The sequence below is a fragment of the Protopterus annectens genome, chromosome 2.part0, assembly GCF_019279795.1.
Source record: "Protopterus annectens isolate FY-2018-M chromosome 2.part0, PAN1.0, whole genome shotgun sequence".
Taxonomy (NCBI): domain Eukaryota; kingdom Metazoa; phylum Chordata; order Ceratodontiformes; family Protopteridae; genus Protopterus; species Protopterus annectens.
Window position 1 is genome coordinate 749,625,959 of NC_056728.1, and position 13,497 is coordinate 749,639,455.

Below are 13,497 nucleotides of genomic sequence, written 5' to 3' on the forward strand. Positions count from 1 at the left end.
TGCAGCCGCCCCAATGGATAAATTATGGTAATCTACCTACATAGCTACAGGCTCCTGCAGTAGTAAGAATGACGAACATAGTACAGTTGTGTAAGTTGCACTTACTATAACATTACATTAGATGTTTACATTCCACACTGCTGCAGTAGCCACATCCTTAATCACCCCCTTTTTTCTGTATATAGTTACTTTTGTAAGATTTATGTTTTCATAACTTTTTTGATTTTCAGGACAATTATGTTATGTCCCTTTTGGTGGACAAGAAATTCTTAAAGAAACTGACATCCAGGCAGCTATTTTCTCCCTCTGGATCTCAATACACAGTAGCCTGGGTGCATGGGTGAAGGGGTGCCAAAGTATTTTCAAGACTGGCCAGCATACCTCTCAACTGTCCAGATTTTCGCAGAATGTCCAGACTTTAGCCTCATATTTTTGGTGTGTTCCTTATAAAATTTATTTTGTGATAAATTACTGAGGGTTGAAGTCACTAAATAATGACAGACATTTGAGTTTCAGGCATCATATCCTTTAGAAAATGCATGCTAACACAACACATTTTATTCTAGCAATTTTTTTAAGAGCAATATTTATAATTTGACCTTATTTTTGGACCTTTGTCCCCCATTATTTTTGGCTTTGTCCAGATTTCTTATTCTAAAAGGCTGAGAGGTATGCTGGCCAGTCATTACATCATATGCAATATATATTAGTTACAAGCCACTGCAGAACTGAGTTTAAACATTTACAGTTATGGCAAGTAAGTACAACTTACACGACTGTATTTTCCTTTCCCTAATACATACTGTAAGGAGGAGATTGCACTCTTTTCCTTTAGCCCGTGAGCCATTTAAAATTTAGGCAAGTAAAGTTTACTTTGTTTTTATTGACTTGTTTGTTTAAATGGCCAGACAGTAGCGGCAGTACAATTTCATTTAAATAATTTGTGAAAATAATTAATTCACATTTAATTTCCAGTGGAAAATGGAAAAAATTATCTCGCAGTCACAGCACTCTAACAGCGTAAAATCTATTATGCATCTTGAAGTCGTACTACAGTCCAAAGGACTTAGCAATCGACATTTACAATTACAAAATAAAAAAAATGTTATTACAGCGACAAAAATGCGAGGCAAAAAAATGAACGCAGCAGTCGATCTCTTAATTCCAGAATTAGGGTCAAATCCAGAAATAATCAGGGACAAAAGCTGAAAGAAGTACTGTTAAATAGGAGATCATGAATTAACGTACATGCTCAAAATTAAAGTGTGTAAATGTAATCCACGGTCCTCCCTTTTCCCCCAAATCGATGGTTTTAGGAGACCAACCAAAATTTAGAGCCAAAATGAGGGGTATTTAAGAGGCAGGAGATGAGTAAAACTGTCCTATTTACTTCTAGCAGCAACTTTCGCCACTTCCCTGAAATGGTCTAAAACTGCTGTATAGACATACTATTCTATTCATTTGGAACACAAAAGTGTGAAATCTAACTTAGAGTTACGTTCACCTCCTCCTGACTCCTACAGTTAGCAGTTAGTTCATATATGCGATACCAGGATATAAATACACTGAACCCTTATAACCCCTCGTCATGAGTAATATTACTGCGTGACGACATACAGTTCGTATCCGTTCTAACTGAATATCAGAACTGTTAGCAAGAGTTCAACAGTTTGGTAAGGAACGAACCGCTTTCAGAATCCATACAAAACAATGTAACTAAGAAATACCCGAATCCTGTTGGTGTCGTGGCGTTTAAATACATCCGACAATCTCACGTGACACTGCTCTGAGTCTGAGACAGAAGCCAGAATTCCATTGCGTTTCGTTGTAGCCAAGCTCCTCCCTTTCTCCCTGACAGCCATGGCCCGGCCCTTTTCACTTGAATGCCAAGAGTTTTGGTTTCTGAGTCATTAGATCGGGTCACTGTGAATAAGGTATTGTTTGCTGTATGTGTCGTTATTAGAGTGGACCTTCGCTACTTCCCTTGGTATTGGTATGGCGTTGCTGGAGCTAGCTTTACAGGGGTTCTCCATCTTTGGCTTGGTACTCTTCGTCGTCCTGTGGCTTATGCATTTCATGTCCATCATATACGCGTGAGTAAAGCAGTAAAGGCAGAGTCCGGATTTTGGCTAAATGGGGGAGGGTATGGCAAGGGAGTGGTGTGCTGTCTCCTGAAAGTGTTTTGGTGGGGGCGGTTACCCGTTTATCTTTGTTTAATAACCCAATTGTATGCAGGTTATTGCAGTTTACCTGCTGGGCCCAGTCTGACAATTTGTAAAACTGCCTGACAGGAGATCTGTTTCGGCCTCATCCCCCTGCTGCAGCAGTGGGTTACATTGTATGGTCGGATGTAGATGGTTGTAGCCTCTGTAATTCTGCAGTTACAGCAGAACTGGACCGCTATAAAAGGCTCCCTGTGTTCTGCTTTAAGCAGATTCTAGTTTTCGCTGTAAGCCCGCCGTGTGACAGCTCATATAGTCATCCAGTGTATTGGGCAGTTGATTTCCCTAGGCTTTTAGATGCCTGGCATAAATATATAGTTTGTGGCTGTAGGTGAGCGAGAGTGATGAGCTCCCAGGCCCTTTCTAGTACTAGATTTTGAATAGTCAAATTAGAGAACACATGATGTGTTGAAACATTGTATTTTTAAAGACTGGCGTTCCAAATCCTTCAGACAGCTTCAAATACGTACAGCTACGCCTAGATACTTGTACTCCATGTGTTTATTCAGTAACATGTGTTTATTCAGTACAGCAATGTATTGTCTACCTCTAAACACAAGTGTTACCTGGTTTATCTATGCACATCGTCATCGTGGAGCCTGTGCGTAGTTGACGTACCTTATTTTACAGAAATACTTGGAATAGTTTACATTCTTAATTAAATTTAATTTATTGTTTAGTTAAATTTGCCTAAGTGTTGTATCAGTTTTATAGTTCGATGTTTTATTGTTTTTCTCAACTGTTTACTGAAGAAGTGCAACCTTCCATTTTTCCTTTCTATACAGTTTTTATATTTAACCTTTGCAGTGTGAATGCTTTCATTTGTGATATGATTAGAAGAACACAGCAAAAGTGGTGTACAGGATTTTAGGCATATCGAGGAGGGAGCTGTTCTAAAAGAGTAGTTTTGAAATCTGAGCTTCGGTTTTATGTAAGCAGGTGGTATTAAGATGCAGTCTTGTGGGGAGTGGTTCGGTACTGGGTCTGCTTCTGTTTAGTATTTATTTTCTGATCGACGGCCAATGCCCTAAGTCACAGTTAAAATTGGTGGAAGGAAAGTGGCCTCAAACGTAATGAGAGACAAAAGCAGTTTTGTTCTTTTTGGTTAAATAAATAATTCCTCAGTTTACCACATGATGATGCATCCCTTAAAACTGGCACTGTTGTTAGAGCTCTTGGCAACTTTCAGGATGACTTTCTTTTGATTGTCTTATCTTCAGTGTAGTTAGAATAATCTTTTTCTATGACTGTACCAAGATCGTCTAGAGCCAGAGAAGTCTTAATTGTATTGTACTAATATCTTGTCTAACTCATTGTTAAATATAATGCCCCCTTTTGTCATGCACCTATTGCAAAGAGTCTGTCCACTCCAGAGGTTCCTATCCCCAGCCCCCCAAAAAACAGGCCTCAAGTCTTTTAGTTACATGGATCGATTGGCCAGCCTGTCTGTACATGTGTGTGTGTGTGTGTGTGTGTGTGTGTGTGTGTGTGTGTGTGCGTGTGTGTGTATTTAGGACTAGCCCAGACAATTGTATTGTGACACACAAATTCTTCCTGGGCACATCTTGGGTGTCCCTCCTCGAGGCATGATTTAACTCTTGATGGGTGTTCTAGGTAGGCTACTAAATTGTCAGATGACCAATTGTAATTTATTATATACCTATGACTATCAACAAATAATGAAATGCAGTGGTTAAGTAGTTACATTGGTCACATCAGAAAGGTGCCACAAACACAATCCAATGGGGTGCTGAAGGATGAAAGAGGAAGGCAGCATGAACTCTGATTGTCATGCAACAGAGGGAGCATGTTTTAAGAATAAAAGGTAGTGGTTTAGGTAGGCTGTGCAGGGTTCTGGCAGTGCTTTTACAAAACACCAGACATAGTGCCCCCCCCCCCCCGTACTGTAATTTAGAGGTGTTGTGCATGATGTTTGCCCATGCTCAGGACTGTTATTAAAAAAGGTTGCAGTTTCTTCTGTTCATCTGGTTAGCTGAAGTAAGTTCAGGTTCCCATGAATTAGAGACTTTGTTGGTTCCCATGAATTTTTAAACAATGTATTTGAGCTCTGGAGTCAATGGTAATTGACTCATAAAGAGGTTATATATATTACTGTATTATTTAAGAACATTTTTTAAGAAAACTTATTATGAAATATTTACAGAATAATCTTCCCATTAAGAAGTGAAGTGTCTGTAGGCAAAGACTTCCAACATGTCTTGTGCAGTAACTATATAATCTGTCTTCCACTTTTAGCCTTGTGATCTGACTGTTTGTTTTCTTGTGTATCCATCTTGGAATTCTGATATGGCTCCATTTTTCTCTTCTGTGTGGTTCTTAAGTTTACTGTGTTGACTCTTGACTCTAGGTTTGTGTAGCATAGGTGCATAGTAGTTATTCAGTTGTAAAAATGTACTCAACACAGTTTAGATCATGTCTTCAAATTTGTTTTAAAGTTTGCTATTATTTTTATGACTAAATAAAAATCAACTTTCTTAATACGGCTATGGCTAAGCCATTGTTGAAAGGAGGCAGATCTGTAATGGATTTTTCTTGGTTGACTGACATCTGTATTGGGCTTCACGTGGCTAAAAAGACTATGCTAATACAGTTTTTGTTTTGTAGACTTGCACATCTTGTTTATTTTTGTGGTATCTTTGAATAAACAGCATATTTCAGCAGTCATTGCTGGCATGCATATTTAAGAGAACTTGTTATATGCAAAACAAACTTCTGTTGTACCTCTGTTTTTGCATAGGGACAGAGGTTGAGAGACAGGCAAACACAGAATATTGTCTTTACGGTCACTTGCCCACTGGTGGATTACTAGAAGAATTCAGTATGTATGTCAGAGTAGCGTCGGCATATGGGAATGATACTTCAATTTTATGCTGTGATCTAGGCAGCATAGTGAGGCATGAGGAAAATGCCAAGTTTGCCATATTTATATGCAGAGGTATTCATGGACTTTAGCCTCATTTGAAAAGCAATTTGCTGCCTAAGATGTTTGGTATGTTTACTGCACAGAGCTAAGGTTCCTGTCTGGAAACATGGGTTATACTCAGAAAAATCTAAGGTTGCTTTTAACATATACAACTTGAAGTCTTTTGGTAACAGTAGATAGAAAGTTAATTGGACGCGAAAGAGCAAGAAATGGAAGCCATTATTTAGGTGAAAGTTATTGTATCACTCGAGTATGTTTTCATTGTGAAATGTTTAGACTAATTTTCCGATTTAAGGGCAGGGAAATTGTCTGGTGTTATGCTTGCAACTGAATTTTTTATGGTAGACCTTATGATAATTTGTTTCCATTTATAAAAAGAGGCTTTTAATGTGGGTTTTTTGTACTTTAGAAGTATAGTTAAATGAAAAAAATAGATGTTAATTTGTTTATCTTTATTGGTAGAGCTTGACCACTGCTTTATTTAGTTGTTTTTTTCATTCTCTGCTTTCATAGTTGTTTTATAACTTCTTTATGTCTTACTGCCAATTGTGGAAAAAGAGTACTGTTTTTCCTGGCAAACATTTAGATTCATAGGTAGATACTAGGCTATTGGCCCAAGGGCCAAGTAAGTCTAGCCAACAAAGTTCCCTGGCTTGCCCCAACCCAAGAAAGTTAATTTCCTGTGCCCCTGTCGAGCAGAGCCACAGAAGTGATCCCCGGGGTGTAATTCCTATTTCCCATCCACTCAACAAGATTTTTCTTGAAGAGTGTTTAATGAGGAACTTTGCTTGACATAGATGGGTAGCTTGTTCCAGAGTATGGGAACTCTCTAGGACAGAAATCTATCCCTCCAGCAAGTCCTGTTTATTGTGGTGACAATGTTTAGGTCCCTAGAGCATATAGCTCGGAGGGGTGGGGATTTCTTTAGGTGTAGCATGTCCAACAGTTCTGGGTTTGACATAGCTTTATATGTTAGGCAGAGATCACCTCGGAGTAGGCGATATGCCACAGATTAAAGCTGGAGTTTTTTGAGACTATCGGTGTAGGGTATCTGTTTGAGGCCACTAATTCTCTTTGTGAGGTACTTCTGTGGCCTTTCCAGCTGCTGCAGATGTCTTGAGGTACATTCCAAAAGGGGCATTGTACTTTATAATGGGTCTAATGAGTGTCGAGTAGTGGGGAACAATGACCTCTTCTTTTATTTATTTATTTTTTCCTGGATGAGAACCCTTTTGTGATGAGGTATGCCATGTAGAAGGATCTCCTGACTACTGTGGCAATGTGATTATCAAAGGGTCCCAAGGTCTCTTATCACACATTCGTTGTTAAGAAGACTGCTGCCTATGTGGTAGTTCATGGGTACAGAGTTTTTACCAAAGGGGATAACAATACACTTTTTGGCATTGAGCTTGAGGCCATGCCTCTGACACCATGCATCTGTCTCAGTGAGGCCCTTCGGTAGGATGTCCACATAATTTGGAGACTCGACTGTAGCTCCTAGTTTGCAGTCATCTGCGAACTTAGTTAGCCAGAGGCCTTCTGTGTTGGCCTGTACTTCAGAGAAGTAGATACCAAACAGGAGAGGTCCCAGGACTGAACCCTGTGGTACTCCACTTGTCACTGGTTTGAAGTCAGATTTGGAGTCTACAACTTTTACAGTGTGGATTCTGTCAGTGAGCCAGTTGGCAACCCATCTTGTGACATAGGGATTTATACCTAGTTTGGTGAGTTTAGCTATAATTCCAGAATGGGGAATGGTGTCGAAAGCCTTGGCGAAGTCAAAATAGGCTGTGTGAACCACCTTTACCCTCGTCTACAGCTTTGGTGACTGCCTCAAAGAAATCGACTGGGTTCAGGTGGCACGATCTGCCTTTCACAAACTCGAACTGGGTGGGGTCCAGAATTTGAAGGTTACCAGTGTCTTTGTTTATGGATTCCATGATGATGCGTTCCATGGCCTTGCAGACCAGGCTCGTTAGGCTAATAGGGTGATGGTTCCCAGGATCAGTGGTGGCTCCCCCTTTGTGAAGTGGGATAACTGTTGCTGTACAAAGCCTGATGTGAGGCTATGATTGAACATGGTGCTTAGATGGGGAGCCAGTTCATTCTGAAGTTCGTGTAAAACGCAGCCTGGGATGTTGTCCGGTCCCATGGATGCTGTGTTTTTGGTTTTAGAGAGTGCTGCTTTTACCTGTGAAGTTGTGATTACAGGGACTCTGCATTCTTCCTGTATAGATATGGGCCCTTTTGGGGTATCTGCTAGAATGTTGGCAATATCAGTTGGTTCTGTAATTTTTGTGCCAGTGCTGTAACTCAGAGCAGATCTGGGTGTTGCCATTGAGAGTCTTGACATAGCTATAGAATGCTTTGTGGTTGCCCTTAGAATCAGTGGCAATCCTGTTTTCATAGTTAGCTTTAGAGGATCTTTATAAGGGATCTTAGCTTCTTGCTGAGGCTGACCAGGGAGCTCCTCCACTCATGGGATTTTACTCTCTTTTGCAACAATTTCTTCCTTCTGTTGTAGAGTTTGTTTATGGCAGCGGACCACCAGATGACTTCCTTTTTTGGATAGCGTCTTGATTCTGTTTTGGGATAGCACGATCCATGCACTCGTGTAAGTGCTTATAGAGAGCATTTGTGTAGGATTCAGCAGTTGTAACTGTACTGTCCATCTGCATGGGTGTCATGAAGTTCACCACTTCTGTCTTAAGATGCATGAAGTTGGCTTTGGAGAAATTTTTTTTTTTACCATGGTTTCCTTAATGGGGGGTGGAGGCAGGATGTGGATATCTAGAGAGATTCGCTTATGGTCGGATCTGACCAAAGAGGAGTTGACTTCAGGTGTGGAACACCGGTCACTCATGTTGGTAATGACTAGGTCTAGGATATTGTTGTCCATGGGGGGTGTGGATAAGTTGATCCAGGGCAATGGAATTTATGAATTCCAGAAAGCGCTGAGCGAAGGAGTTGGTACATGAGTAGTTTTCCCAGTTAATGGTGGGGTAGTTAAAATCGCCTAATATTACAGTGTTTGCTTGAACCCTAATATTTTCCAGTATATCAAGAAGAGGTGGAGCATGGTGGGGGATCTGTAGCAAGCTACAATTTGAATTGCAGTTTTGCCCAGAGTTAGTTGCACTTGGATAACCTTGGCTGCATTATGCTGAGCAACTAGCCTGGAGGTGTGGATATCCTTAATGAATATGGACACGCCTCTGCCTTTGGTGTTCCGGTCCAGGTTAGATGTCCAAAAAGTGTGTTATAAGTTATAGCTTCATAATGCAGGTGTGCTCTCTGGAGCCTTGAACCACTGCACAGACGTCGACGTTCTCCATTTTAAGGAGTGCCTCGAGTGAGTGCATTTTGAGATTTAGAATTGTAGCAGTGAGTAACATTACCCTCAGTTTTTGCTTGCCTATTCCTGTTATGGTGGTGAATTTGTCATTTGAACCTTGCCTAAAAAGGCACTATAGGAGCGGCAAGAGCCTTTTCCAATATCCAGAATCCCAGGGGTGACAGGTGCAGGCTGTCTCTGGCAAAGCATCGTGGTCTGTCGACCATGTTGTCGCAGGCAGACAGATACTGGATCCCCTTAGAATGACAACAGAAGCTTAGCCAATTGTTGAAGTCATTTTTGTCCTTGTGCTGCAGTATCTTTCTGGGCAATGGCAGGATGCTACTCGGTGCTAGGGTCATACCTGCCTGGGCTACAAGATCAGAGAATTCTTCCATGTCTCTTCATGTAGTCCAGGGAGGTACGTCTCAGGTCATTCACACCAATATGGACAATCCCAGAGTCATATTTGTACTTGTTGTGGAGTTACCTGAGTGCGTGGGTTATGTAGCGGATCCTGGCACCTGACAGGGAGCCGACAGTGACCTTCTTTGGTGAGTTGGACATCAGTGTGCCTGACTATAGAGTCGCCTATGACTAGTGTGTTGAGTACGTTGTTTTGCCTTATGGGCTATGGTTGAGTGGCACACTAAGTCTGTGGGCTATGTGTCATTTGGGTTGTGTTGGTGGTGTGGGTGGTTTCTTTTGTGGTTCTCTGTAAGACCTTTAGAATATTAATAGAAGGTTCCGTGTGTGTTAAGGAATGATGACATTCCTAATCTTAAATGATTTATAGCATATTCTGTTTTTGCTTTCTTGTAACTTTCTCCTACACTGACTAGCATGGCCTGTCATTGAGTCCACACTGTAACCAACGTACCTTCTGGATTCTTTTTAAATTTTATGGTTTTCCGTGTCCAGCCTGGAGATTGATAAGTTGGGTAGGCATGCCATAAGATGTGTTTCACTCTTCTAGCCAGTATGGCAGTGTTTTTTCAAGGCTATTTTGCATAATGACAGGTACTTTTAATGGAAGTTGTTGATCATTGAATGTAACACATAAGAGGCAAAAAAAAAAAACATTTAATGTATTTCTGCTAAGGGGTGGGGTGGGAGCCCAAACAATAAAAATTAGAATAAAAACATACAGTAATAAGCTGGAGAGAGGATCCAAGGGAAAGAGGGAAATATACCATAGAGATGGCTCACACTGTTCTAACCTTTGTGTAGATACAAATTCTTTTAATTTATGGAGGTCAAAATTCTTGCAATGCCAACCTGTACTTTTGACTTTTCTCAGTTCTCATTTTCCACTGTGTATTTATTTATATAGTGTGTGTGAGTGTGTAAAACCCAAAGTCTAGTGTGATGTGCAGAAAAAAAAAAGCTGGGAGCTACTTAAAAATTATTTTTTCCTTTTCCCACTATGTATTTATTTATGTAGTGTGTGTGTGTAAAATACACACAGTGCATGTTCATATATGTTGATGTTTGTGGCTTATTGCTGCAGCAAAAAAGAAATGGAAAAAAAAGTGCTGTCAGTTGCACCTCAAAGAAAACTGTAACCACTGACACTTCAGCACATCACAAATAGGAAATGCCTCCAAGTACAAAAAAGAAGTACTGCACTAAAGGTACCAAATTGTATTTTGCTGTCTGAAATTTACGGACCTGTTTCAAAAATGCTGAAGTAACGGTGGTGCAATGGTTACCGTTGTCGCCTCACAGCAAGAGGTTCTCCGGTTCGATCCTCAGCTGGGGTGCCTTCAGTGCGGAGTCTGCATGTCCTCCCTGTGGTCGCGTGGGTTTCCTCCGTGTTCTCCGGTTTCCTCCCACATCCCAGAGACATGCTGTAGGTGGGTTGGACACTCTAAATTGGCCCTAGTCATAAGTGCGTGTGTGTGCCTTCTGTGTAAGGCTGGGCGCCGGGCTGGCAACTAGACACCGTAAAACTCCACTGCCAATCATGAGCAGACAAATGATCCGCTGTGGCAAACCCTAACCGGGAAAAGCCGAAAGAAGAAGAATCTATGTCTGCTGTTCTGCATTAAACCACACGTCTGACAGGACAGCTGATTCACCAGAAATCAGCAGACAAATGATCCGCTGTGGCGACCTAACCGGGAAAAGCCGAAAGAAGAAGAATCTATGTCTGCTGTTCTGCATTAAACCACACGTCTGACAGGACAGCTGATTCACCAGAAATCAGCAGACAAATGATCCGCTGTGGCGACCCCTAACCGGGAAAAGCCGAAAGAAGAAGAATCTATGTCTGCTGTTCTGCATTAAACCACACGTCTGACAGGACAGCTGATTCACCAGAAATCAACTGCTTAACTGCAGTATGAAGTATGTGGTTGAGGGAGATAGAATGCCATTTCATAGAAATTGTATTTATCTTATACAATGCAGTTTTAATTGTTTGGTGTCAGTAGATTGATTTGCACTGTAAAGCTTGTTGGTCTTTATATTTTTTTCTGCAGTATTTTTTGTAATACAATACAGGAGTGCTTACTCTGCATGCTACATATTTTCCTCTGTATCTGTAACCTCTGTATTACTGAAAGTGACTCTTCCTGCAAATACTACCATTTGTTTGTTCCATATTTGTTTTCAGATTTATTAATGAAAATTGAGATTTAGGTTTCTGAGTTTAATTGTTGTAACCTTCCTGTATTTATCAGACCTTTATTGTTGCTGCAGTAACTCTCTAATTTTGTTTATGTATGTATGGTATGCATTTTTCTCACTACGTTCTGCACTAGCATGGCTTTGTTTATTGTGTAATACAATTATAAGATATGAGATGGATTTAAATATACCTAAGGTGTTAGATTCTTGGGGAGTAAAGTGGTAATGCATTTGAAAGTTTCTCTCAGAAACCTGCACTAATGTGTAGTTAAAAGAAGTAGAAAATATACAGGGTTTTAGAGTATAACCTTTTGTTGTGTGTGCAGTTAGGTCAGTGTATGACTAGCTCTCATTAGAGAACACCAGAGCTTGTCTAAGAGTAAGTCCAGAATAGCAAGTGACATGTACAGCATTTTGTTGCTCAGTAACCACATGAACATATCCCCCTGCTAGTGTGGTCTAGTTTTATTTATTTATTTTAAGACTAGTATATAGATGGTACTCTCGTCAATGGGATAGGTAGATAATTAGACAGCTAGATTGTTGATTTTGTAAGGGGACTGCCATTACGGTTACCCCCCCCCCCACACACACACACACGCACCTAGCAGTTTTTTATTTAAAAGATGTAGTGTGTCTGTGTTGTGAGGGGCCCTTACAAATGGAATTATCAAAAAAACTTTAAGTTAGTTATGTATCCCAATTTATTGATCATGAGTGTATATGTTTCACAGGGAAACTACTGTTCCTGTGGTCTCTGTACTCATCAGAACGATGTGGCAACTGCCGGTGCATCTAAGGGGGGGGGGGGGGGCAGGGTCCAGTGCTCTTCATTATCAGTCAAACCAGTGTTGTTGTTTGGTGCTTAACTCTTTGTGGAAATCTGCTTTTCACAGTTTGCAGTGACCTCTGCTTTGTTTTGTTCTTATTGTACATACAGCACTTCATGGTAGGATGCAGCTATGTGCACAAATAAAATATATGTATGTGTGTATTATATGTGTGTGTAATATATATATGCACGCGCACACAGACACACACACACACATATATATATATATATACACACACACACGTATATATGTGTGTGTATATAATATATATTGTATATATGTATATATAATTTACACACACAGGCGTGTATATGTGTGTGTGTGTGTGTATGTATGTATATATATATATATATATATATATATATATATATGTATATATGTAATGTGTATATACACACACATGCGTGTGTGTATATGTGTGTTTATATATATATATATATATATATATATATATATATATATATATATACATATATATATATATATATATATATATATATATATATATATATATATGTGTGTGTGTGTGTGTATATATGTGTATGTAATATATATAAACAAATTCAGCTGCCAGATCCTTTCCCCTCCTGTTGCTGGGGTTGAAAGCTTTAGATCATGGATTTAATAAGTGTGGCAGATTCTCTATCCTCTAACTGGCTGGCAGTCTGGAGATGGTTGTAAATTACATCTGCGTATAAGAGTGGTGACCCAGTTTGTAGGGCAGTTAGTGGTGTGATTTTTGTGGGCCATATTTCTGCATCGTAATCCTGTCACTATCATTTGACTTGTGTGTTGCCATGTACCATTTCTCATCAGACTGATGCTTTTATTTCAATAATATGAATATAAATTTATGATTGTAGTGTTTTTTTTTTTTCATAAAATTTCTGGTGGTACTTTAGGCAATTTATGCTACATATTACCATGATTGACACAGAATAGAGGATCACAAGCTGGGGTAACTCTTGGTACTCGGACATGTTTTTGCAGCCTTTCTAACTAGATTGTGTAGAAGCTACCTGTTTTAAAGCTTATTAGAATAATAAATAATAAAAAAAAAAAAATATATATATATATATATATATATATATATATATATATATGTCTATATAGTAGAAATGCAGTACAGTTCTATACCAACAAATGTAAAATTATGAGCACTGTACTGCTAGCATGTCATTAACAGATACAATGTTCCTAGACACATCCTAAGTGACTTGTTAGTACATTCATGAGGATGAAGTAAATGACTTACCATGAGGATAAACAAGGTTATAAGTTCACGCTATAAATTGTTGCTGTGCTTTAATAACTGATATTCATTACTGTGTAAATCCTATCCTGCTAGTTCTGTAAGCTTGTGGTTAGTATTTACAGTTTATGCAGGGTGGGTTCTATGAAATGAGTGCTTAACTAGCTTGTTTAGGTACTTTTTAAACACTTCCAAATATATTATTCTACACTTTTTAACAATTATTAGAAAAAGTTGGGGTGTTGAGGTGAAGACCATTCTCCCATTTTCCTTCTGTTCAC

General features: G+C 39.5%; 1 protein-coding gene across 2 annotated transcripts in view; it reads left to right on the plus strand.

Annotated features, from left to right (window-relative positions):
• Nucleotides 1–1,807: 1,807 nt before the first annotated feature.
• UGCG (UDP-glucose ceramide glucosyltransferase) overlaps nucleotides 1,808–13,497 on the plus strand; it is a 396,521-nt gene continuing 384,831 nt past the window's right edge. Inside the window, exon 1 of one of the 2 annotated variants that reach the window (XM_044061068.1) lies at nucleotides 1,808–2,093. In XM_044061068.1, coding sequence (XP_043917003.1) covers nucleotides 1,996–2,093 — 98 coding nt within the window. In that variant the 5' untranslated portion in view covers nucleotides 1,808–1,995. The remainder of the gene's footprint in view (nucleotides 2,094–13,497) is intronic. The other variant, XM_044061069.1, reaches the window with a different exon arrangement.